General features: G+C 56.9%; 2 protein-coding genes across 2 annotated transcripts in view; one reads left to right on the forward strand and one right to left on the reverse strand.

Moving 5' to 3' along the window:
* SAE1 (SUMO1 activating enzyme subunit 1) overlaps positions 1-7,303 on the forward strand; it is a 54,490-nt gene extending 47,187 nt beyond the window's left edge. The window contains exons 8-9 of the mRNA XM_039881668.1: positions 2,833-2,902; positions 6,296-7,303. Coding sequence (XP_039737602.1) covers positions 2,833-2,902; positions 6,296-6,388 — 163 coding nt within the window. The 3' untranslated portion in view covers positions 6,389-7,303. The remainder of the gene's footprint in view (positions 1-2,832; positions 2,903-6,295) is intronic.
* Positions 7,304-12,684: 5,381 nt separating this feature from the next.
* BBC3 (BCL2 binding component 3) lies at positions 12,685-20,428 on the reverse strand. Its single transcript, XM_039881669.1, is given in 5 exon segments — positions 12,685-13,779; positions 15,673-15,863; positions 17,257-17,305; positions 17,307-17,546; positions 20,240-20,428. Coding segments are annotated over 4 exon segments (579 nt in total). The 5' UTR covers positions 17,532-17,546; positions 20,240-20,428; the 3' UTR covers positions 12,685-13,665.
* Positions 20,429-25,538: the final 5,110 nt, after the last annotated feature.

A 25,538-nucleotide genomic window follows, 5' to 3' on the forward strand; every position in this document is an offset into this window, starting at 1 on the left:
ACAGTGAGGGGTCAGGGCTCCAGACTGCCCTAATAACATAGTATCACAGTAAAGCGAGTTGTGACCTTGTTGCTGGCAGAGGGTCTTAGACGAGTCTCTATATATTCTGGATACAAGTTCTTTATTAGTATATGATTAGCAAAATTTTCTCCCATTCTGTGTGGTATCCTTTAAAGTACAGTTTTTAATTTTTATGAAATACAATTGATTGATTTTCTTTTTTCACATATACTTTTGATATCACATTTAAGAAACCGTTGCCTAATCCGAAGTCATAAAGATTTATTCCTGTGTTTTCTTCTAAGAGTTTCACAGTTTTCGCATTTATTTAGGTCTGTTACTCATTTTTGAGTGAACTTTGGTACATGGTCTGAGGTAGCGGTCCAGCTTCATTCTTGTGCATATGGAGACCCAATTGTTAAAAAGACTTTGTTCCCATTGATGGTCTTGGCACCCTTGTCAAAAACTAATTGACCGTGTGTGTATTTCTTCATTTCTGAAGTCACGGTTCCTTTTCACTGATGTGTGTGTGTGTCCTTAAGCCCATACTGCACAGTCTCGGCTGCTGTAGCTTTATAGTAGTTTTAAAATAGGGACACGTGAGGTCTCCAACTTTATTCTTTTTCAAGATAGTTTTGGCCATTCTGGGTCTCTCATATTCTCATAGGAAAGTTAGGATGAATTTTTCCTTTTCTACAAAAAAGGCAGTTGGAATTTTGATAGCGATTTTGCCTAATACCTAGGTTAATGTGGGGGGTATCGCTCTCTTGGCAATATTAAGTCTTCTGATCCATGAACAGGAGGTAGCTTTCCATTTATTGAGGACTTCTGTTCCTTTCTACAATGTATTGGAGTCCTCAGTGTATAAGTTTTACACACACCTATTGTTAAATTTACTTCTAAATATTTTATTCTTTTGGACGCTATTGTAAATGGAATTCTTAATTTCACTTTGGAATGCTCATTACTAAGGTATAGAAGTACAGTTGATTTTGTATATTACTCTTGTATCCTACAACCTTGCTGTATTAATTTAATCATTCGAATAATTTTTCTGTGGACATCTTAGTATTTTCTGTATTCCAGGCCATGTCATCTTTGAATATGTGTTACTTCTCCTTTGTCAATCTGAACGTCTCGTTTCTTTTTCCTTCCTTAATCGCCCTGGCTAGACCCTCCAGGAGCTCAGTGTTGAACAGAGCAGTGGGAGCACACGTCAATGTCTCGTTCCGACTTGGAGGCAAAGCCGTCAGTCTTTAATTATTAAGGATGGTGTTAGCTGTGACTTTATTAGAGACGCCCTTTATCAGGTCGAAGAAGTTTCCCTCTGTTTTTAGTTTGTTGAATGTTTTTATCATTAAAAGGTGTTGAATTTTGTCACATGCTTTTTGTGTCCACTGAGATAATCATGTGATTATTGCTCTTAATTCAGTTAATATGGCACATACTACATTGATTTTTCAGATGTTAAACCAACCTTGCATTCCCGGCACGAATCCCACTTCATGGTGGTATGTAGTCCTTCCTCTGTGTTGCTGGTTTGGTTTGCTACCATTTAGTCGAGATATACTTAATATACTTTTTTTTAAGAGAAAAAAGGCAGAATATTAAATTGTATAGGATGATTGCAAGAAAATAGGTGTGTTTTTTTTTTTTTTTAGGGAAAAAATTAATATTCCTGCATTTGATTATCGTTGAGTAGCGGCATTATGGATGATCAGTGTTTCTTCGGTATGGTTCTCCATGTGTTTTAGAGTTCTGTAATGGACCTTGATAAACAGGGGAACAGTTGCCTCTGTGGCTGAGCAGATGGGCATGCTGGTCCTGGCCGGGGTGCGGGGAAAGGGCGCATCTGTGCACCACTGCTGGGACCGTGATGGACACAGCCCTTCTGGAGGGCATTTTGGCAAAATATGCCAGGACCCAGCAATTCTGTATTTAGGGATTTGCCATAAGGAATCATTTGGACAGCTATGCCAAGATGTATGATCGCAGTGTTTAACAGCCTAAATATTCATAAGATTACAATGCGGAATGAATAATAGTTGATATTTCTTGGGTTTAAAATTATACACGTTTAGATACGTGCACTTCTAAAAATTCCTAGAAGGATGTGCACACACCGGGGGGACTGGAGATGGCCTCGCAGTGGCAGGGCTCCGTCACAGGGACGCTTCCCTTCAGCCTGTCTGTGTCCCAGTCGAAGAAACATCTTTGCATCCATGGTGGGAACTGGCAGAGCCCATTTCCTCTGAGGAGGGAGTGGAAGATCGGTTCACCCCTCCCCCCCACCCCAGACAAGTGCTTCGAAGGGGCAGGTGACAGTGTCAGCTAACATGTGTCCTGTGGATGCCCGATCCTGACCCAAAGGGGCTGGTATCTGTGTGGGTAGTGAGGACTTTTTCTGTCCCCATACTTTAATTTCGGGTTCCAAATTGCCCATGCCTCCTGCATGTTAACACAGGCCTTCCCCCGACATTTGTCTGGGAATAACACGGAACCCACTGCTCATTACGGGTAAGGAGAGAATTGCGAGAATGTGACCGGGGCACCGACACATCTGATGTTCGCAGGACCTTATTTTTAGGAAGCACAAATTTAGTCTTTCCTTTAACCTAAATAAAAAAGGTCATGAAGCGGTTCCTGCCTGCCCAGGGTCAGAGGTCTCCCCAGCCTTCTGCCGACCCCTGGGTCGGGTGTCATCTTCACGCCGTGATGCCGGCATTCCCGTCGCTGCTGAATCGACGCCTCCTGGTAGACGTCAGTTCAGCGGCCCACACCCAGCAGCCCTCCCGTTCCGCAGCGCTTCACTCCACTTGTCTTCCCTCCCAGGTACTGCTTCTCCGAGATGGCCCCGGTGTGTGCGGTGGTCGGCGGGATCCTGGCCCAGGAAATCGTCAAGGTAACAGTCACTGTGGAGCAGCAAGCGGTTGGCACTGCACCCCTGGCAGATGTGCGGAGGGCGAGCCCAGGACTGCCGTTCCCGCCTGCCTTCCCCGCCCCACGCGGCCCCCTTTCATGCCCCACCCTCTTCCTTCCCCTCTGCAGCCCATCCAGGTGAGCTTTCCGCACCTGAGCTGGACATAGTGCCCTTAGGATGCTGTCCGCTCTCCCCTAACTGTGCTGGTTGGTTATCTGGTGCTTACGGGTGCCAGGTATTCCCGTGACTCTGTGAAAAGGGTACTGTCGTGATCCCATCTGTGGGCGGGACACCACTGAGGCCCTGAGAAGGGACTCCAGAACCCGTGCCCGGAACCTCTGTGCGGTTCCTCTGTCCACACCGTGGCTCCACGGCTCCCCCTCATCACTGCGCACGCTGTGGGTACTCACGGGAGGAAGGGGCGCACTTCCAGTGGGGCCCCACAGGGCTCCGAACAGGCCACCGGTGACCACGCTAGACAGGTATCACAGGCCCTCTCAAAGGGAGGCATCTCGCTTGAGGCGTAAGAAGTCACTAGCACGTCCGTTTGAATTTGTTCCAGAAGAACATCTGGACTGCCGAAAGCACAGCACACCCCACATGTATCTTACTCTCTTTGGGGACTTTGGTATTTTCCCAAAGATGTTAAATTTGCCTTTTGCTTGACTACTTTAGTGGACTTGCAGTGATGGTTTGTCTTTTTCTTGTACGGGCAGAGTCGTGCCTGGTTAAATGATCTTCCAAGTCCATTTACATGTCAAGTTTGAGCTTAGGAGGCTGTGGAGACCCAGCTCTCACTGCTCTGTCCTGGGGCCTGCGGGGCTGCTCTGGACACATCCCGCTCGCTCTGGTCATCCTGCCATCGCAAGGCTTGTTTCTCTCTCCTTTACTGATCCTTTCCTCTGGCCCAATTTCTTCTTTTCCCAACTCTGACCTTCTGTGTCATGGGCAGCAAGACGAGCACCGAGGTGCTGTGGACAGGGACAGAGAGGAGCACGCAACGGCCAGGCCTGTCTTCTCGGCCGGCGCCGTCCGCTTAGCCCGGAGAGATGTGGAAATTGCGGTTCATGTGCCGAGAGTGAGAAAGGGTGGTGGCCTCCCAGAGAGCTGTGTTAGGGGGTCCGGGACTGTCCGGGACCCGGCAGGAGAGGGCGCAGGGACGGAAACGTCAGGGGCGAGGTGGACGGCATGGATTCGTAGCCCTCGATAGCCACGGCAGCAGTGGTAGACGACATTTCTTGCAAGGCCACTGCGTGCCACCCAGGCCGCGTTCTCCCCGCGGAGGGACGCGTTCGTCCTCGCAGCCCCGCGGGGCGGGGCCGCCGTGCTCCCTGACGTGTGAAGGAGGCTCGGAGGCGCACGGAAGTGGGGAGCCAGGACTCGAGCCTCAGCAGCCTGGTTTCTGGGCCACGTGGTTCTCGTGCCTCAGGCGCCGTACCTGAGCACTGCCCCTGTCCAGCGGCTCTGCATGGACCCGAGGCCACTGTCCTCGTGCCCACGCGTTCACGTCCGTAAATCCCATTGAGAAGCTGCTCCTGGGTTTTTCACAGGGGATGGGGGTGGGGGTCAGGGCAGGTGGCCTTGACCTCAATGACTGCAGCAGCTTCTCTGCATCCCATTCCTGACCTCGGATGCAGCCCCCTCGCTGCCTGCTGGGGACAGCTGTTCCCGCAGCCCGTGTCTGTTTACCCCAGTGCACCAGAGCTCCGCATTCCCGGCTGCCGGGTGTGTCTGGAATCTGCTTCCCCCATCTGGCTGGGGCAGCTCTCGACCTCTGGCCCCGCGGTCACCCCATGCCCTCTGTGTTGTCCGCACCGCGCCCCCTCACTGACACGTTCCAGCCCTCAGTCAGCTGGCAGTAGCGTCCTGCAGTGAGAGGGCCAAGACCCCTCTCCTCTCCTGAGACACCGTCTGACCACTCATAAAACGGACCCCCTGGGAGCAGCGGGCGCGCAGTAGCGTCTCTTCCCTTAGAGTCATCTTGTTTCCTTCCTTCCCCAGATCATCCCACGTGTTCTGCCCACATCCCTGTCACGTCACGTTTCCTTAGGTTGAAACCATCCTCCTTCCTCTCCCTCCCGTGCTCAGTAGGTTTCCCCGCGCACAGAGCAGGAGCGATCGTGGCAGCAGCCGTACCAGGCTCCATATTAAGTCACAGTGTCAGCTCTTGTTACTTGGGGTCCAGGGGTCTCAGCTGTCGTCACGTGGCCCCCCCCAGCCAGGTGCTGGGGCTCCTCGGGGGCTGGTGCGGGGCCCCCGGCACCAGCAGGAAACAGCAGCTCTCACTCGAGAATGTGCTCTGTGCCAGGCACGTTGCAGGCGCAATCGCATTTCGTTCTCGCCAGAAACTCCAGCCGGCGGGTGCTGTTCATTTGCTATTTCCCATGCAAGCCAGAGGAGCAAAGCTGTGTCAGACCCAAGCCCTGGGCAAGGGGACCTCAGGATGCTCAGCACGTGTCCTTGCACAGATAGCTAAACAACCACTTGAAGTAGATCTAATGTCCCCATTTTACAGATGAGACGATGGATTGGGATTGGCACTCAGTTCCAGAAGCTCAGGCTGCTTAGCGCACACTCTAACCCTGTAGGGGCGGGCCCACCTGATCAGTGACAGCCTGGTGCTCCCGGGAACCGTCAAACACTGCCTAGCAGCTTGCTTAGGTCCCCTTAAATGGTGACCCCGTTTGCCTTCAGAACCTCTTAGAAAAGTCACTGGTACCTATGAACCCAGTACACACGTATACACATGTGACTCAGCATGCAATTTCGGGGTGTCTAACCCTGTCTTTAAAAGTGCTGTGCCCCTGTCAACCCCACCAGACCCTCTCCATTTCCACGGCTGAACCACGTCTCCCAGGCCCTCTGCATGCCAGCCCTGGCCCCTCCTGTGAAAGGCAGGCGGCACAGCCTCCTCATGGAAGCCGCTTCTGCGGCAGTGTGTGTCCCCTCAGGTGGCGAAGGCTGCAGCCTAGGACGTGTTGGAATGAATCACTGCCTTTCTCAGTTGAAGAGTCATAAATAATTACTACTGCCGTTTGCCAGGCACTGCTGCTTCGCGCTAGGCACTGTTAAGAGTATTCGAGGTGCATCATCTCTTTTAATGCCTATGATGATAGATATTATTTTCGTTTTATGTGGGGAAAGTAAGGTTCAGAGAGGCCAGAGGATCCGTCCAAGGGCACACGAGTGCCAAGGGCCAGAGCAGAGAGACATGACAGAAACGGCTCCACACACAGCCACGTGGCCCCTGAGGAGTGAACGCGGCCTGTGGAGGACCGTCTGCCCACGTTGCTTGCAGAAGATCTGGGTTAGGCTTTTCCTGTTCCTTTTTTCCTGCATTCCGCACTGGCGCTGAGGCCCTGTTCTCCTCCGCAGGCGCTGTCTCAGAGGGACCCTCCCCACAACAACTTCTTCTTCTTTGATGGCATGAAGGGGCACGGGATCGTGGAGTGCCTCGGCCCCAAGTGAACCCAAGACGTGGAGCCCCGGAGACGCCGACCCCCAGCGCGGCCCCGTCCCCCTCCCACTACGAGGCGTCTCCAGGCAAGAGAGGACAATGCTCCGGACCAGCACACAGCCGACCCCTGCAGGCGGCGGGGCTGGGCGGATGCGCTCCTCTCGAGGGCCGGCCGCTACCGAACATCACGGGGCGTGGGGCCTGGCCGTCTGCCAGCTCCCCTGAGTCGCGATCACCTGAACGCACCCCGCCGACGCCTCTCTTTCAGGGTGCCGTCACGGCGTCTCCAGGCCCCGGGGGTGCCACTGGAGGTGCCTGCCAGGAACTGACAGGCCTGGTTGCCTAGGAGCCTCTTGCCACTCTGCTGGACTTATTCCCCACCTGATGTCACACAGAGAGGAGCTCGGCCTCCTGTGGGAATAAGGCCCGGGCCCGGTGGAGCACCAGCGGGGCCGCAGCTCCTCGTGCAGACAGGTGCCCCGGGAGAAGACATGGCAGGCGGAATGCGTCTCCTCCAGAGTCTGAGATCCTGCAAAACAACAGGTGGCATCTGCTGTGCCGTTCGTGAGTGCTGCTGGGGGATTAGCGGCTCCAGCCTGGACCGTGGAAGGGGGGAGATGGGACCACGTCCTCCCGGGCACAGGGGCGAGGCCTTGCGAGTCGGATTTAGTTGGGAAATGTGTTTGGAAAGGCAGCCCCCCCGGGGCTTCTGACCTGTCGGGGCCCAGCTGGGATGGGGGCGCGTCTTTTGAACAGAGCCCCCCATCTCCGATGAGGCGCAGGCTGCTCTGGAGGCTGTTACGTTTGAGGGTCGCGTTGGGCCTTCATTTACCCCTGAATGGCAGCTGTTTGTGTTTTTATATATTTTCTAGATTTCCATGGTTCTTTTAAAAAGAAATGATAAAAATAAAGTTATTTGCTTTAGATTTGTTTGCTCTTCGTCCACATTTGACACTTTCGCTGACAGAGTGATCCCAGCAGTTCTGACGATTGTCTGGATTCCGACTTGACGCCGAGATCCCTCCCCTCTGACACCGTCCCTGCCACCGTGCTGCTGGGTGTCAGGCACATCACTCCCGCTCTAGAGCGTGAGCTTCTGGTTCCACTTGTCTGTCGAATAACACAGTTAAACAGTGGCCGTTCTCACTGATGAGAATAATGAAATAAAAATAGAAAAGGAATAAAACACGATTCCGATGCTGCCTAGATCTGTGTGCCGGGCTCTGTGCGGAGTGCAAGCGAGCCGTGGCCTCTCGTAAAGTTAAGTTTAGGTGTACGTGCCCTGGTCCCTCACCTGCACGGGTCAGAGCCGTTGCTGGAACGCCACATTCGGCTCCACTCGGTGGTCTGGGTGTGTCCAGGTCTCACCGGCAGCTCCTCCCTGGTGTAAGATCATGTGAGGTTTGGGCCTGGCCGTTCCAGTGAATAAATCAGTTCCTTTCTATTTAAATCCTGGAGCACTTGGTGAAAAAGAACTCGGTTCCCGACTCTCCCCCCAGGTCACCTGCTCCCGCCCTGGGTGAGGCCAGCGCAGTGTTTCTGGAGGGGCCCCTTTCTGGGCCCCCTTAGTGTCAAGTTAGGGGCACCAATGTCAGCAATTTTATTGACGCGTGAATTTCACGCTGTCCTCGAAATTTTGAGCTAATTACACTGTTGACTTTGCAACGTGGGGCCTTGGTCACAAGGGGGAGCAAGCGGGTCTGGATGGATGAAAACGAGATTGTCATTGCAGAATCTTCTCTGAAGCTTTTCAGACTCTTCTGGCAGAGATTGAGTCATCCAGAGAGAACCCTCCGGAATCGGGGAGGTGGTGCTGGAAACTGCCAGCCCCAGGCAGCGTGTGTCTTTATTCTCATTTCTTCAGATTTCGTCTTCTCCCACATTACATGTCAGCGTCATAAAAGTGAATTCCTCTAAGTCTCCGGGAAGTGCACTGATTATCCTGTGGTTTCTGGAACCTCTGGGGGGCACTTAGCCCACGTGAGAAGGAGGTTCTAGTCTGTGCAGGTGGCAGACACGTTCGGGGCGGCCAGGTTTCTCCACTTCACACCTCACTTCTGTGTCTTTGGTTTGTGCAGTGGCCAAACTCTGTTAAGTGCTTAATGTGTCGAAGCCTCAGAACGTTCTAGTGGGACAGGTGCTACTCGAAAGAGGAAAACGGGTAATTCAGGCAAAGGCAAAACATTCCAACCCGATCAGAAGCTCTCAGTTCTGTCGCGGCCCCACGTCCGTGATTAACCCCGGCAGTGCCGGCCCTTTTTGTCAGCCGCTTCTATTTCTTTGGTGGGTGTGATTGTTTCTTGAGGTGTGTCCTATCTGCCCCTTCACAGGTGGGGAAACGGAAGCTCAGGTTGTAGCTGTCAGGTCAGAAGAGTTGAGTGACAATAATAGCTTACGCGTTCACGCTGCCTGCCTGGTGCTTTTCAGAATACTCACAGCGCAGCTGAACTGTTTGGTCTCCTCAGCATTCCCCTGGGGGTAGTGCCCCTGCAGTGACCCTGTTACAGAGGAGGAGACAGCCCCACCCAAGAGGTGAGGCGTGGCAGGTGGCTGACAGACACAGTGAACATGGCTGAGTGTCCCCGCTGCTGCTGCTGTCCATAGGGATGCGGATACGCGGGCTCTACATCCTCAGGGTCCTTAGACCTGACGGTCACCACTGAAGACCGCCGGCCAGGCCAGGTGCTGACAGAGGGGCTTTGGCTCGGCCCAGGAGGGCAGATGGGTTTTGTTTTGAAGCTCACGGTGAAACCTTCAAGCAGTACACCGGGCGTGAGAGCAGAAAGATTCCTCCCCACCGAGTCACGCAGCCTGTCAGCTCAGTGCTGGCCACGGAGGGGGAGCGGCCGGCCTCCCCGCTGAACTCGGGATTTTGGAGAGAAACGGATGTGTTTTGTGTACGTTACGTGTATCCACTTTCCCATCTACCTGCACAGAGGTCACCCCCTTCACTCATGGAGAGTGAATCCTATTCTAGGCTGTCAAGTTCAAACCCAGACTCTACCACTTAGCTGTGTGACCTTGGGCAAGTGACCTTTCTGTGGCACAGTAGCCCCATCTGTAAAATGAGGTAATAGTACATTCCTCTGATACGTGAAAAGTGAATTAATAAGTTCTTCGAGTAGAAATTGTTTAGCGTTAGCTGTTATTCTGCGTATTCGTAAACGTTTTCTACAACTCGCTTTTTCTCACTTTGCCTTTGAGATTGTGCATTGGGCATCAAATTCCGAAACCATAGATGAACCATAAGCCACTTAATCAGTCTGCTGCCAAGTGATACTGAGCCCGTTTCCTTTGTACACACTTGAGAAAGACTCCAAGGCCAAACACTTGGGTTACAGAGTATATAAACGCATTCGAGGTGGCGATTCTTTCCCAAAGGCCGCAGGCTGGCAGCAGGGGACCCTTCCTTTGTTGATCGGCTAGATAGTATGTGTGTGTAGCACGGAATTGAAACGTTTACAAAGTTTTTTAAGGAAGGGGAAATTTAAAGAACAGTGAAATGTAACTCCTCTTTCCAGAAGCAGCCATTGCAGGGTGGGAGTATTCAGGAGCAGGGGGTGCCGGGTCAAGTTCAGACTTCGCTTGCTAGCAGTCGCACAGTGTGCACGGGGCGGTGGTTCAGCTCAGGGCCTCGTTGCCAGGTCCTCTGTCCTCGGCCCTGCCAGGTTGCGGGACTGCTTGGTTCCCAGGCAGAAGGCCACCTAGCGGCGACGTTGGGTGTTCCCTTTCCCTCCAGAACAACTGATCCCTCTTCTGTTCTTCTGGGAGCCTTCTAGACTTGGCTAACAATGTGGCCTCTGTCCTTGACTGTCACGCGTCTCTGCCTCTTAACATTTAACCTGGCTGGCGGGGTGTGGTTCCCACTTTGGGTCCTAAGAGATGAGAGCCTAGAATTTCACTTCGAAAGAAGTTCTGTTTCTTGTATGGCGCAGTAAGTTTCTAACAGACAAACTCCCCTGCAAATTACTATAAATTCTAGACAATATACAAAACAAACAAACAAAAACCTACCAAAAAACAACCACTGGAAGGCCTGGAGAGTGAACAACACGGGTGGACTTCGGAGGGGAGTTGGAAGTTGCAAGGTGAGTTTTCTGGTGTTTGTGTGGTTTGCCTCGCACCACGGCAGCCTGAGGCACTGCACCAGGCGGCCTAAAAGGTAAGCTACCAGCCGTGTGACTGGCCCGAAGCACCAGAAGACACAGCCAGAGCTGCGGGAAAGGTGCGTGCCAGGGAAGGGAAACGCCAAGATGTGTGTAAATGCAGCCCAAGACTCCTGCTGACCACTGGGCTGTGAAGGTGCAGAGCAGACAGCAGGACCAGCGTGAACGGGGTGTGACCTGTCACCCGCTGCAGCAGATTCCAGCCAAGGTAAATATCCCCTAAAAAACAGTCACGTCCCCTGGTGGCCATGACATTGCAGAGCGCCTACAGCATAACCTTCCTGATATCCAGGGTAAAATCCCAAATCATGGAATCAGGGGCCTGGGACCCATTCTGAACGGAAAGGACAAGATTTGGACTCCGGGTTCCAGAATTAACAGACAAGGACTTCATTACGATAGGACTTAACTGAGATAAAGGAAAATGTGTGTAATGTTGAAAAATAGGAAGTCTCGGCAGAGAAGTAAAAATGTTAAGGAACCAAATGGATGTTCTACGACTGAAAAATACGGTATGTAATTTTTTAAAATTTATTTTTATTCATTTTTTTAGTATCTGCAATTTTTAAAAGTCACCGGTAGACCTAATCAATAGCATGGAGGTGACAGAGAAGTGGGTGTGGGAAATGGAAATAGACTGATGAAAATTACCCAGTCTAAAAAAAGAGAAAACATTTTTTAAATAACAAAAGTTTCTGGGACTTGTGGGAAACTATCAAGAGGTCTGATATATGTGTAATTGGAGTCCCAGAAAGAGAGGAGAGAGAGTTGGGAAGAAAAAGTATTTGAATCAATCATGGCCCAAAACTTCTGAAATTTGGTGAAAGATGGACATTTACAGACTTGTAAAGCTCAGCAAATCCCAAACAGGATAAATAGGAAGAAAACTGTGCTTGGACCTATCATAGTCAGTATGAACATCAAAAACAAAGAAAAAAATCTTGAAACCGGCCTGACAAAAACACAGAGGAACTGCGATTGAAATGATTCTGGATTTCCATCAGAGACAGTGGAGGCCAGGAAACAGTGAAACGACATCTTTAAAATGCTGAACGAAAACAGTCAATCCCAGAATTCTATAACCAGTGAAAATAGGTATTTTCAGATGAAAGAAAACTAAAAGAATTTGTAAGAAATGCTAACGCATACCCTTCAGGCTCATGGGAAACCGCCCCGGGAGAACCTAGAAACTTCAGGATGCACTGAAGAGCCCTAGATATGGCAAATAAACGGGGAGAATGTTTTCAAGACGACTTTTCCCCCTCTTAATCTCTTAGAAATACATATGACTAAAGCAACCGTCCTGACATTGTCTCGTGGAATTTGTCCTGGGCGTAGACAGCCGTAGCACAGAATGACGCGGGGAGAGGAGAGACTCGTGGGACTCGAGCAGCGGCAGTTTCTACCTTGGATCTGAACCTGAGTCTCCCAGGCCTGTATGGCAGCGGTCCCCAACCCTTTTTGGCATCTAACTCCTGACGAGCTGAGGTGGAGCTGAGGCGGTGATGCTAGCCGTGGGGAGCGGCTGCGAATACGGATGAAGCTTCACTCACTCCCTTGCCTGCCGCTCGCCTCCTGCTGTGTGTCCCAGTTCCTGACAGACCAGGGACCAGTACCAGTCCACGGCCCGGGGGATTGGGAAGGGACACAGGTAAAGCATTTGGCCCGGTGCCCTGTTCCCAGGAAGGTATGGGTAGGGTCTCTCTTATATTAATTCAACACCGGCTCTTTATGCCAGGCAGTGTGCTGGGCCTTGGGACAGCTACGTGGGGGATGCCTTGCTCTGATCTTAACTCCAGGTGCTCTCCCAGGTGTCACTTTGTGCCCCCATGAGGGTGGGGACAAACTCTGTCTCATTCCTGACACATTCCCCAGGACTCCTAACGGTGATGCTTATGCATAAAAGTTACAGGCCATTCATTCATTCATTCATTCATAATAAATACCAAGCCCCCATGACATACTCTACCCAGTTGGGGCGGGGAGGGAGGTCAAATGAGAACGAAGCACCAAAACCCCCACCTTCACGGGGTTTTGCCTGAGTGGGAGCTGAGTAAGGATGCACAAGGCTGGGCGGACCCCAATGGGTCACGGAGGCACTGACCAGGCCGTACAGCGGGAAAGAGCACAGAAAGAGTATCCACTGTTCCAATTTGATTTTATTGAAAAGGAAACATACAAAAATCATGTACAAAAAAAATTAACCAAACATGTACAGAAAAGTCATTCCAGTATCTACAGTAGCGCATATACAGTATTTTACAGGCTGGGCCATCCCTCCCCACTCCCAGACTCCTCCCTCTTCTGAGATTCCCCCCCTCCCTGACTCCCCATCTTCCCCCCAGCGCTTCGCCCTGGGGACTAAGGCTGGGGCGGTTTCCACCAAAATATCCCACCCCCCAAATGAATGCCAGTGGTCACACGTGCTCTCTCTAAACCTATGCAATGGGATTGATGGGGGCGGGGGGTGGTCACGGGCAGAGCACAGGATTCACAGTCTGGGCCCCTCCTGGCCACCCCCAGGTGAAGGTGAGGCAGGCATGCCCACCACCCGCCGGCTGGCTCAGGGAAGATGGCTGGGTGCTGGGCCGGGGCAGCCCTCAGACGCACCCCATTCTCTGGCTCCAGGAGGCTAGTGGTCACGTTTGGCTCATTTGCTCTTCACAGGCCCCCTCCCCAGGAGGAGGGGGGGGAAGCACCAGGGGCCTGATGAGGCCAGGCCCAGAGAGAAGGAGCACTGGGAGGCAGACTCCCCAGTGTCACCCCTGCAGCTGGAACGGGCAGCCAGCACCAGCAGCCTTTCCTGAGATGGTGGTGGGCGGCAGAGGCAGGCAGCTCAGTCCCCACCCCCTCGGTCACCGCCGCCGTCAGACGCTGAGTCCGTCAGCCCTCTCTCCCCTGGCTTCTCAGCCAGGGACCCAGGAGTCCACACCTCTGTCAGTGCACCCAGGCGAGGCTGGGGCTGGAGTGGCTGCCCCGCCCGCCCGCCCCTGGGACAGGCGGGGCTGGTAGTCCAGTATGCTACATGGTGCAGAAAACGTCCCCCGCGCTGGCCAGGGCGTCAGGAGGTGGGAGGGGCCTGCCCCCCAAGTCCCCGACGTCCGCCGGGCGGGTGCAGGCACCTAGTTGGGCTCCATCTCGGGGGTCCCACGGCCCCTGGGTAAGGGCAGCAGTCCCATGATGAGATCGTACAGGACCCTCCAGGGTGCGGGACGGTGTCGCTGCTGCTCTTGTCTCTAAGGAAAGAGAGAGGAGGGGACGTCAGAGTGGGCTCGTGACCGGCACGTGGGTCGTCAGGTCCAAGGGCAGCGAGGAGGAACGAGGAGAGGTCCTAAGAGGGAGCCAGATCCTCAAGCAACTCCCTGAAGTAGCTGCTGTTATTGTGAACGGGGTCCAAATCCCAGTTCCTCTGTCCCCACCTCCCGGGCCAAGGGGGTCACCTCGCAGGATATCGCCAAGCGCTCAGTGCATATCAGCTGTGACCTCGTCCCAGTTTCCAGATGCGAAACTCACCCAGCCAAAGTCGCGTGGGGCTGAAGGGTAGGGCTGGACTGCAGCCCACCCTGCCCTCCCCCGAAAGGCTGGTGAGACAGAAAGAAGGGAGCGGGGAGCCCACCGTCCCATCGATCCTGGGACGATCTGAGGAAGGAGAACTGGTCTGTGCTGAGGCTGCACAGAAGTTATGTCCAGGCAAAGCTAACTCTCTCTCCAGGGGCAGGACGAAGACTTGGGGTGGCCTCTAGGACCCTCTCAGCTCCAAAATGCCAGGGAAAGTGGGCATGAAGGAAGCTGGATAAGAGAAGATTCTCACCAGTGAAAATGGAAGGTGAGCCACAGCACCTTCCCGCCCCATACTGATCGCATGGCCGGGCCCTGCGCTGAGTTAATAATGGAGGCCCACCTAACCTCACCTCTAAGGAGGGAAAGAGAAACCCAGCTTACAGTCGAGAACCAGGTCAGATAAACCCATCCTAACAGTGCTAATTAATGGGTGGGGGGAGTGGGCTGCCTGGTACCATCCCCTGCATCCTCATCACTCCCCACCAATTCTCCCAGCCAGGAGGTAGCAAACAGGGCCCACCAGATCGGCCTAAGTTAAAGTCTGCCACTGTCACGCTGTTTCCGGGTGTCACCCGGCACAGCCACCTTGGCAAGCGAGCTAGCGATGGTCTAATGAACCCGAAGGCAGGCAAAGCCCTCAGGTAGCTACTCTGGAGACACAAACGAGGTCACCCAGAGATGTGCATCGTTTGGAAGAGCCAAAAAAAAAAAGGCACCAATAAAATGTGAGACATTTTTAAAAACCCTAAAGGTCCATCAACGAGAAAATGAAGACATAGTATATGTTGACCCAACAGAATGCCGCGTGGTAGTGAAAATGAATGAACCACAGCTCCTTTGCCCACGCGGTTGAATCTCAAGCACAAATTGAGGGAGGAAAGTTTGGAGAGGAACATCTACTATATCATTTATGTAGTATGCCAAAAACGCCCCACAGCCCTAAGCATTGTTCGGCCTGGTAAATATGGAGTGAAAGAATCAACACCTGCGGGGGGAACGGGACAGGCCAACCCGCGAGGCTTCCTCGGGAAGGTGGGGCTGGGGTCAGGGAGGGGGAAAAGGGGCTTCACAACATCCGGTTTTTGTTTCTCTTGGAATGAGCGAGCAGCGCGGGCGTCACGTTCAGGTTGGACAGGGCGGGGCGGCGGGCGCCCCCGTTTGTTATTCTCTATTCTCTGCTGCAGGCGGCGAGTATTTTGTTCTGCCCGGGGGCGGGGCCTCGGCGGGGCCGGGCCGCAGGCCCCGCCCCCCGGCCTGGGGAGGGGGCGCCGGGCGGGCGCGGCCGCGCCGCCGCTGCTGACTCACCGGCTATAAATAGCCCGGGATATAGGAGCCGCGCGGCGCAGCGCCGCCCTCAGTCCCCGCAGCCGCGGGCCCGGGCGCGCTGAGGGGCTCCGGGCGGCCCCGCGCCGCGCCGCCCCGCGCCGCGCCGGCCGCCCCGCCCACCCGCCTGTCCCCGGCTCGACCCCGCGGCGCGGGGCGGCAGCTGCCGCACATCTGGCGGGGCCGCCCGCGGCCCTCCCCGGCGGGAAGTCCCACCTGCCGTCCGCCCCTCCCCCAGCACTCACCCGCCGCTCGTACAGCGCGTCGAGGTCGTCCGCCATTCGCCGCAGCTGGGCCCCGATCTCCCGGGCCCACTGCTCCTCCTCCCCCCGGACGCCCGGGGCTGCCTGGGTGGGGCCGCCCGCCAGGGCCCCCGGGGCGCTGGGCACCGGCGATTCCAGGTGCTGCTCCGCGGGCGACAGCGAGGGCTGAGGACCTGCGGAAAGCCGAGGGGTGTGGTCAGCACCCATGGCCCTAGGCCCCGAGGTCTCCCCGAGAGGCCAGTTAGCCAGGGCCGCCTCCTCCCTTTACCAGCCTCCCGATTTCTCTCTGCTCCCCGCCTCATTTCCAGCGACTCCGTTTTCCCCTTTCAGAGCCAGATATGTCTGTCATCTCCTACTTCCCAGGCACCGGAAAACAAGAAAAGGTCCCGGGGCAGCCTCTCTGGGGTCACCCGTCTAGCCAGCTACCCCACCCCCACCCCCACCCCCCAAGTTAGTCTGCAGGGCCTTCCTCTTGTCGGACCTGAGCACCTCTATTCCGAAACGGGGCCAAATTTTGCCTGCTCCATTTAACAGATGGAGAAACTGAGGCCCACCCCAAGAAGTGACCCAAGGTCACGCGGGGATAAAGCCACTGACTACACCCAGAGTCACAAGCTTCAGGTCTCCTGCCCTCTCGTGTCCAACCACAGCGAAGCCACACCCTCGGATGTGGCAGGGCCCGGAGGCCAGAAGGCCAGACTGGCCGCCTCTGGGCACGGGCCTGGGGGGGATGGGATGCAGGGATGCCTTCCTGCCCCACCCCCTCCTAGCTCCTCTGACGTCTCTTCCTCCCTCCCGTCACCCCAGGTCCTGCCTGGCCTGGGAGATCCCTAAGGCCGAAAATCAGGGCCTCGGGTGTCCACACCTGGGACTCTGGTCTTGAAACCGGGGCCCTGGCTCCGGTCCCGGACAGTTTTCTCTCCGAGCCTGCCAGGGCTCCGGGGACTGGGTGGGGCTGCAGAGGGAAACCCGGGCAGTCTCCCTTGCCACCGAGTGTGCTGCTGGGACCGGCCTGCCGGCCACCACAGGGTTAACGGCCCATCAGGCAGGGGACCTTTAACCCTTCCCTCCCCAAGGCTCCCCCCCCACACACACACTTTCCCAACACAATGGCCCCTCCCCGGACTGCGTAGAGAGCCGGCGCTGGCCAGAGAGAGGCTGGTAAAGGCAACAGGACGCCCTCGACCCCTCCCCAAAGTCCTGAGGTGAAGGTCCTGCGGTCCTTCTGCTCTGCCCACACTCTCTCAGACTGCAATCTCGGGAGGGCTAAGGGGACCCAGACTAGGAGAGAGGGGCTGGGAAACAGCTGTCGCCCCAGGCCCGGAAAAGGGCTGCAACTCGAGGACTGCAGTCAGATTCCAGGAGGGACTTCCCACTCGGCCTCTCCCCACCCCCAGCCTCCCACTCCGTCTTCCTGCTTCTTGCAACACAAAGACCACAGTGGCCACACCCTCCCCGTGGCCCGGCCGGCTCGCCACCTCCCCCCACCCGCTCCCACTTCGCCAGTTCCCCAGTGTCTCTCTCTCTCCCCGCTCCCATCATCCCTGATATGGGGCGGGCACTCACCGTCGGGGCGCGGGCCTCGGGGCCTGCTGCGGGGACCCGCAGGCCAGCGGGGAGCCCCCCAGGGCAGCGGTGGCGGTGGGCGGGGCGGTGGGGGCGCAGAGGTAGGCAGCGGGCAGCAGTGCAGGGGCGGCGGGGGCGGCAGGCAGGCCCGGCTCGCAGAGGCCGCAGGACACAGCCGAGGGCACCAGGCGGCTGAGCGGGAAGGGGCGCGGGCCGTCTCGGGCCAGGCCCTCTACGGGCTCCGGGGAGCTGCCCTCCTGGCGTGCTCGGGCCATGGCGCTCCCTGGGGTCTGCAGGACAGGAGAGGGGTGCCGTCAGCCAGCAAGTGCAGGGGTGCACCAGGGCCCCACAGTACACACAGCCTACATGGTCCCCAGGACACCCGCCACTCCTGCACACAACTATGGCGGGCTCGGCACCCAGGACAGCACACACAGGGCCCAAATGGAGGGGGCTGTGGATGCGTGTGGTGACCACACAAGACACACACCATGTACCTAGGGGCTGACCCAGGTGTCGTGGGGGCAGCTTCTCAAGCACATGCTGATGGGCACAAATGAGGGACAGGGAGGCACAGGAGGGCTCCCTCTCACAGCAAATACAAGGGCTCACACAGGACCCAGATGCAGGGGGTTGTCAGGTTGTGTGTGTGTGTGTGTGTGTGTGTGTGTGAGGGCTGACGGCCCCACAACACACACTCCCCCAATCAGGGGCTCACACGGGACGTGGGCTGGTGGGGGTAACTTCCGGAACACAGTGATGGCCACACATGGAGGGCAGCCAGGCACTGTGATGGCTCCCCCAGCACACACAGGGACTCACGCAGGACCCAAAAGGAGACTTATGGAGGGGTTGAAGAATACACAACACACACACATAAGGACTCACGCAGGACTGGCCAGGCAACCTCCCACCTTATCTCCCATTTGCACAGAAACATTGAGATAGTCCTAGTATCGGACACTGCTACTCAGTACATGGGACACACACACACTGACCAAAACGTGGACACACACATGCACACAGATCATCAGGAGCGCTATACACACTATGTATACTGTCTGACACAATCCTTCCCCACCATCCACACGCACATACACACACTGACCTACTGTTGATACGCCCACAGACACAAACATCATGCAGCCAACACAAGCACAGACACACGCACTAAATAAGCAGCGCCACACTTCTCAAGCACACATGCTCCTCCCCATACACATACACACCCAAGAGATAAGGCGTGCACACCTCAGGACTCACACATATCAACAGAAAACAGACATCCACAGATACACATGCTCTTGTCCCCAACTCTCAGACCCCAGGACACATGTAAATCAGGCATACACAGACACATGTCATCGGATCCAGAAGCATCACCACACATGCTGGCAATGACACACAGACACAACAGTAGAACAGCAGACATCAACCCATCCTCCTCCCCCAACCTTAAAACACCATCACCAACTGTCAGCCCGGACACACACACACACCAGCTAACTCTAATCCCACACAGCGCTGGCAGCACGCACACCTAACGCACCCACAGAAAACACTGGTCTCACGTGACTGACATAAACACTACACACACGCAGCCCACATGACACACATGAGCCAGCCGATTGCGGAGACAAGCCCCTCAGACCCAACACGTACACACACACCACACACACACACACAGAGGCTCAGACACAGCCAGGCTGCCAACAAGCACCACTGACTGCCACTGCTGAACCCTGGGACGCGGTGCCGCTCAGTTCCCAGTGCCATGCCGAACCACACAAGCCAAAACCTGAGACTGGGACAAACCGCCACTGCCACCACACACACACCACACACACACGCACACACACACACGCTAGGCCGGAACTCACACAGACACCAGGACAGAAAACAGACATCGGCATTCAGCAGGCACACCAACGCAAATGCTCAGCTGAGACACATGCCCTGGAGATATATACAGTCACAGTCAGTCCACACAGGCAAGACACACGAGCACACACAAACACGGCACATCCGGCAAGACACACGTATAAACACACAAACCCAGCTCACTCAAGCAACACACAAACACACAACCACCACACATTAGCGCACGCAGGCAACACAGACCCATAGAATCAGCCCCCAAACAGCACACACAGATAACTCTCACAGAGAACACACGCACAGGCACACCACACGTAAACAGAGCCCCCACCCCTCAGGTAGGGCAGACACGGACAGCAGTCCACACAAACACACACGGGGACTCAGTACACACCCCGACGGGCCACAGCCCAACATTCCCCTGGACGGACACCACCACTCCCCGCGGACCCCAGTACAAACTCGGAGCCAGACACACGCACACACCCAGGCGAGACACCTGCAGATCCACAACCCCGCACACGCGCGCTCCCACGGCGGGGCCAGACGCCCCCCTGCGCTGTCACAGCCCCCCCACCCCGCCGCCGCCACGTGCGTCCGCCCCGCCCGCCAGGCGAGCGCGGGGCCAATAACCGGCTGTTGCTGGGGCGCAGCCCCCGCCCGCAGGAGCCGCAGACTCCGCGGCCCGCGAGCCGCCCCCTGTCGCCGCCCCCAGCGGGCGCGCGCCCGGGGTGTGGCCGCCCCTCCTTGCCGTACCCCCCCCACCCCTCCCGGACTGCGGGGGCCGGGGCAGTCAGGGTCGACTCACTTCCCCGGGACCGCACTGGCCGCCAGGGGGCGCTGCCGAGCCCGCACCCCATTGTTTGTAAACAAACCCGCCAGACCGCTGAGGCACCTGCGCTCCCGGACCCTTGGTGCCTCCAGCCCAGCGACCCCAGCCCAGGGTCCCTCGTGGGGGTAGAAAGCGGGGAGAGAGGGAGGCACGGGGTGGGGACGCACTGAGCCACCCCCCCCGCTCTCCGCGTGCACTCCCGCCGCCTCCTCCAGGGAGCCCACCGGGCCTGGCCGATCGCGGCCAGCGGGGACTCGGGGTGCGTACACTCACCCTGGGGGCATGAACACGCCGGAGGGGGCGGTGATGGGGGGCGGGCGGCTTCCTTCAGGAGGGCGCGCCCGCCGAGCGCCGCTCGCTGCGGCGGCGGCCGCTGCCGCTGCTGCTGCTGCTGCTGCTCTCACTGCAGTGGCCGCTGCTGTCGCTGGGGCTCGGCCGCTGCCGCTGCCGCTGTCGCTGCCGCTGCCGCTCCGGCCGCAGGCGCGTCCGCGTCCTGGCCGCCGCTGCCGATTCGCTGGCCGCCGCCGCCGGGAGCCCGCCCGCTCGCATGTGGCTCGCGCCGCGTCTCAGGCCGCCCGGCGGATCCTGGGCCCGCTCGGCGGCCGCCCCGCCCCGCCCCGCCCCGCCCCGCCCGGCGGGTCCCACGCCCCGCCCCCGGTGACGCCGCGGACAAGTCGGGACTTGCTGGCGAGCGCCGCGCCCCCTGCCTCGGCGCGGGGCTTTCCCTGAAGCTGAGGCGGGGCGGGGCGGGGCCTGGCCCGCGGCGACGCGGGACAGCCGGACACACGCGCTGACACACTGACACACTGACTGGGACCCGCAGACACACGCCCTCGGAGCCGCGCTCCAGGGGACACACGGTCACGTGCTGACAGGGCCACCGGGAACGAGCCGATGCTCAGACCGCCACCGCCGCACCGATGCACACCTTGAACGGGGACGAGGACAAACCGCCGCACGCCGACCGGGGCGCACACCCCACTCTCCCCCCAGACACGAATGCATAGACTGGCTCGCTGACGCGGTCTCCGGCACACGCGGAGGGCCACGCACAGGTGCACAGACACCCACACTGAGGAGCGCACGCAGACCCGCAAACTGACCGAGTTCCCATTCATGACATCCCCACTGAGCAGGGCCACACGCGCGCGCGCACACACACACACACACACACACACGCACACCAGTCTGAGTGATACCTGGACACAGGATTGGGCCCCCAAGGTGACCTCCCACAGGGATCACACAAAACACAACCACACCAGCTCTGGCTGGCTTTCACTCCAACGTTGGCCGACTCACAGATAGCTCACAGTCCACAAAGTGCACACTCAACTGGGTGCCTGCTGCCCCCAAAGCTCTTTGTTGGAGAACACACTTCAGACAGGCCACACTTGCCACCCATCTGGTGGGGGACCCAGGGCCAGGAGGAAGCCCCGGCACGGGGCACGGACATGCCCGGGCAGCCCCTGCTCCACACGCACAGGGTTTTCACTTCCCTTTCCCTTCTCAGTTTCCCATGGTCACCCCCACCCTAGCTCTATCTCGGTGACCCCTCTCCTTTTTTCCCCTAGGGCCCTGGGGCTCTGTCTCCCCTGCACCTTCCACACACTCTATGTCACACACCCCATGTCACACACCCCCCAACCAAACCACATCACTAGAGGGTGAGTCACCTCTGAGTGCCCCGTGCTGGGTTGGCCAAGAAGGAATGTCAGTCCTGAGCAATGGTGGGCTCTTCCAGGCTCTCGAACTCGGCCCCCTCCACGGCCAGATCCTGAGATCGCGCCGGAAACCCCCCTACTTTAACATTGGGACTATTCCGACCTCCTTCCCTCATTCACTCCACTCATTCATTTTCCTGTTCTTCTTCCTAGTGTTTTTCAAACTGGCTCATGAGCCAACCATGGATTATGAAATCACTCTCACGGGTCTTCCTGTTTTTCTGTTCAAGTTTATTGAGATATATTTATGCACAATAAAATTCACTCTTTTTAGGGATATAGTTTGGTGAGATGTGACAAATGTACACCGTCGGACACCACCACGATCAAGATTCAGAACATCTCCATCACCCACATACTTCCTTGTGCCCTTTTACAGTCAAATCCTTCTACCTGCAGCTTTAGTGGCTCATGACCAGGCTTTTTTTTTTTTTTTTAAATACAAAGTAGAATATCCTTTTCAAAAATCATGAAGTGGAAGGAAGACATAGCTTTGTGAAAATTTTGTTAATATGTAGTGAAAACACACCGGGTCACCGAGAGTGTATTTCTGACTTTAAAGACCGAGTGGAAAAGCATTTGAGAAAGACCACTTCAGACATTTATTAAATGAGATCATGCATGGAAGTCACTGAGTGCACTGTCTGACATGTAGTAGGTGCCTAAAAAATGTTAGCAGTTACTTCTCACGTACCTTTGTTATTGTCACTGCTCTGTGTCTGGCAGTGGTGAAATTGGAACAGAGGGAGGCCCCAGCTGTGGGCTAGTTCACGGTCCAGCCTGTACACCTCACTCACCGAACTGTGCCCTCAGGCTGCTCGATCTAGGACTGGACACCAGGAGGCCAGATGTGCTGGAATGATTTTCTGTGAAGAAAATGCGTGTAAAGGATGGGAGGGATCGGGCTTGGTGGGTAGGGGCGGGAGAGAGCCTGAGAGGGCCAGGAGTCTCCCAGGCCATAAGCATGGTCACTATTCAAAATCCTTCCCACTATTTAGTCCAGATCCTGTTCCGAATTATGGCATCCTCTCTTTCCAGACCAGACCCACAGCTGTGGCCCATCCCCCCAACACCGGCAGGCAGAGCTCACCAAAGAGGGTTCTGCGTCTAGATGGCCTGAGTTAGAATCCCCACCTCTGCCACCTACTGGCTGTGCGACCTTGGTTAAGCGGTCATGTCTCTCTGCCTCAATTTCCTCCTCTGTGAATTGAGATGGTAAAGATTTTGCAGTGAGGAGGTCAATAAAAATAAAGCACTAGGGCCTGGCTGGGTGCTTACTCTGTTACCAGTGTGGGTGTCTACTGACTCTGAGAATCTAAACAAGGGCTTTAAGCTAAGACCCTCAGGTTGGGGCAGGAGTTTCAACCCCCTACGCCCCCTCCTCCCCGCAACCCTCGCCCCGGGGCCAGCCACTGGTGTGTTTGGCTTGACCTGTACAGTTTCTCATTTTGAATATTAATGCCTCTCATAGGGACATTTAGGACAGGGAAGTGATAAAACACCCAGAGTTTGGAAATAGGCTACTGGACTTCGAGTGATGGCCTTGAGCAAGTAGCTTCTCCTCTCTGTAAAGGGGATCACCATAGGACCCACAATTAAATGCGAAGATTAAATGAGTGAATATTTGTAAGGCGCTTAGAACAGTGCCCGGAAGGAAGAGCCTTCGTGTCAAGTGCTGGTTAAAGAAATAAATGTCCCGGCTAGTTCACTGCAGACGCACAACCTCCCCAGTCCCTTGTAGGCCATTCTGGGGAAGCAGATCTGTCAGCAAGGCGAGAGGGAGTTGGGAAGGACTTAACTTTTCACTGCAGGGCCTGAGTCCTGGCTTTCCGCGGTGGGGAGGGGGCCTCCTGGGTCCCCTCGGTGCAGCCGGCCTCCCAGGCCCGGAGGCTGGACCCGAGCCGGTGGGGGCTGGGCGGGGGCGCCGGCGTCCGCAGGGTCCGAGAGGCCGGCGCGTGTGAAGGTTACTGCTCCCCGGTGGGGCGGGGGCGGCGCGCTGTTGCTGGGGTCTGCGGGGCCTGCCTGCGCCCGCGCCCCCCCTCCTTCCCGGCCAGCCAGTGAGCGGTACCCGCCGCCGTTGCCAGGGGAAACTCGCCGCCCCGTTACCCAGCAACAAGCCTGGCCCAACCAGGCGCGAGGACCCCCCAGGCCCCGCCCGCCGCTGCCCACCGCGTGCCCAATGCCAGGCGGGCAGAGCCGGCCCGGCTCCCGGAGACGGCCAGCGAGCTCATTGGCCGCCGCCGCGCTCGCCCGCCCGCCCGAATCTGGGGGAGCCCTCGGCGCGGGGGGCGGGGGAGCCGGGCCCCGGGGAGCTGCCGGGCACACGGCCTGCAAGCCAGCGGCCGGCCGGGGTGAGGCCTGGGCTTGGGCACGCTCCCACCACGGCCCCCCCCCGCCCCGCCCCGCACTTCTCCGGCAAGGATGGGCACTTGGTATGGGCTGGAAGCTGGGGCTGCGCATTCTGTCCCTCCGCCCAGGAAGGTACGCTGGAGTTCGGCTCGTGAAAACAGGGACCAGCGATCCTCTCCCAGGAGACCTGGGCATCCCGACCCCATGGAGACAGGGGCTGGTTGAACCCCCTCAGAACAGGATTGAGGCATCGTGGCTCTTGCAAACAGGAACTGAGGATCCCCTAGAAAAGGACCCAAGTCCCTCTAAAAGTAGGGGTGCCCCCGCCCCTTCCCAAAGGACCCAGGCATCCCCTGTTTTGTCACGACGAGGATGTGAGCCCCCTGCCTCCCGAAGATGCTAGTTTCCTCGCCCCTGGAAACAAGGGCTGAGTGTGCCCCCAGAAGGAGACTCAGGCCCGTCTGATGTTACGAAAGTTAGGACCGAGCACCCCGCCCCCGCGGGAAACTGCTCTTCGGCCTCCAACTGGGACCTCAGGCCCTGAGATGCCTCAGAGTCCCTGAGCATCCCGGCCCTGGTTACCTTGTGATACTGAACACACCCCCCCACCTGCAGCCCTTACCCCCAACAGTTACGGAACCCTCAGGTGTCTATTTCATCCAGGTGACTACTTGCCCAGCCCAGGGCACAGACCTGCCAGCTCCCTCCCCTCAGTCCTTCCCCCCAGCTGCAGCTTGTTGATCTCCAGAGACTCAGGCATCTGACCCCGTAGCCACTCCCTCTGCTCCCTGGCACTCAACACCCCCACTCACACCAGGGTCCCAGGCCTCATAGTGCCAAGGACCCTGGAGTCTAAGCCCTGAGTCTCCCAGACTCTCCCCCACCAGACACCTGGTGAGGTGACCCAATCCCTTACAGGGGTCCAAGGAGCCTCTTCCCAGTCCCGGTACCCAGGGATGCCCAGGACTCTAGGTCTGGAAGATTCAGCTTCCCAGCACCTTTAGGTGGCTGACACAGATCCTGGACTGGGAACCCCCAGTCTCAAGGGACCCTGGCATGAGCCCCCAGGGTACTCCAGAGAGGCTTAGATTCCTCGGTCCGCATCGCAGGGAGACCGAAGGCAGCCAAGCTCCCCCAGCTCCAGACCCAGGAGAGCCCAGGTGCGGCCCGCCCCTACCCTGGTACCTGGGGGGGGGCGGAGTCGAGGATTACTCAGCCTCCAGAATGAGGCGATGACATCATCCTGGGGGCGGCTAACCATGGCCTGCCCCCGCACTTGCTGGGGAGGCAGGAGGTTACCCGGTAACGGCGGCTGCTCATAAGCTCCGCCGGGGAAACTTCAGAGGGGAGGCATAAGCATGCACACACACACACACACAGACAAACACACACACACAAACACACACATACATACATACACCAGCCCACTCACTATCCCCTCCCCCAGCATCCCACATCACACACATCTTGCTGGGATGGGGGGTGTTTGTGTAACTATG

Source organism: Pteropus medius, unplaced genomic scaffold (assembly GCF_902729225.1).
Source record: "Pteropus medius unplaced genomic scaffold, Ma_sr-lr_union100, whole genome shotgun sequence".
Taxonomy (NCBI): Eukaryota; Metazoa; Chordata; class Mammalia; order Chiroptera; family Pteropodidae; genus Pteropus; species Pteropus medius.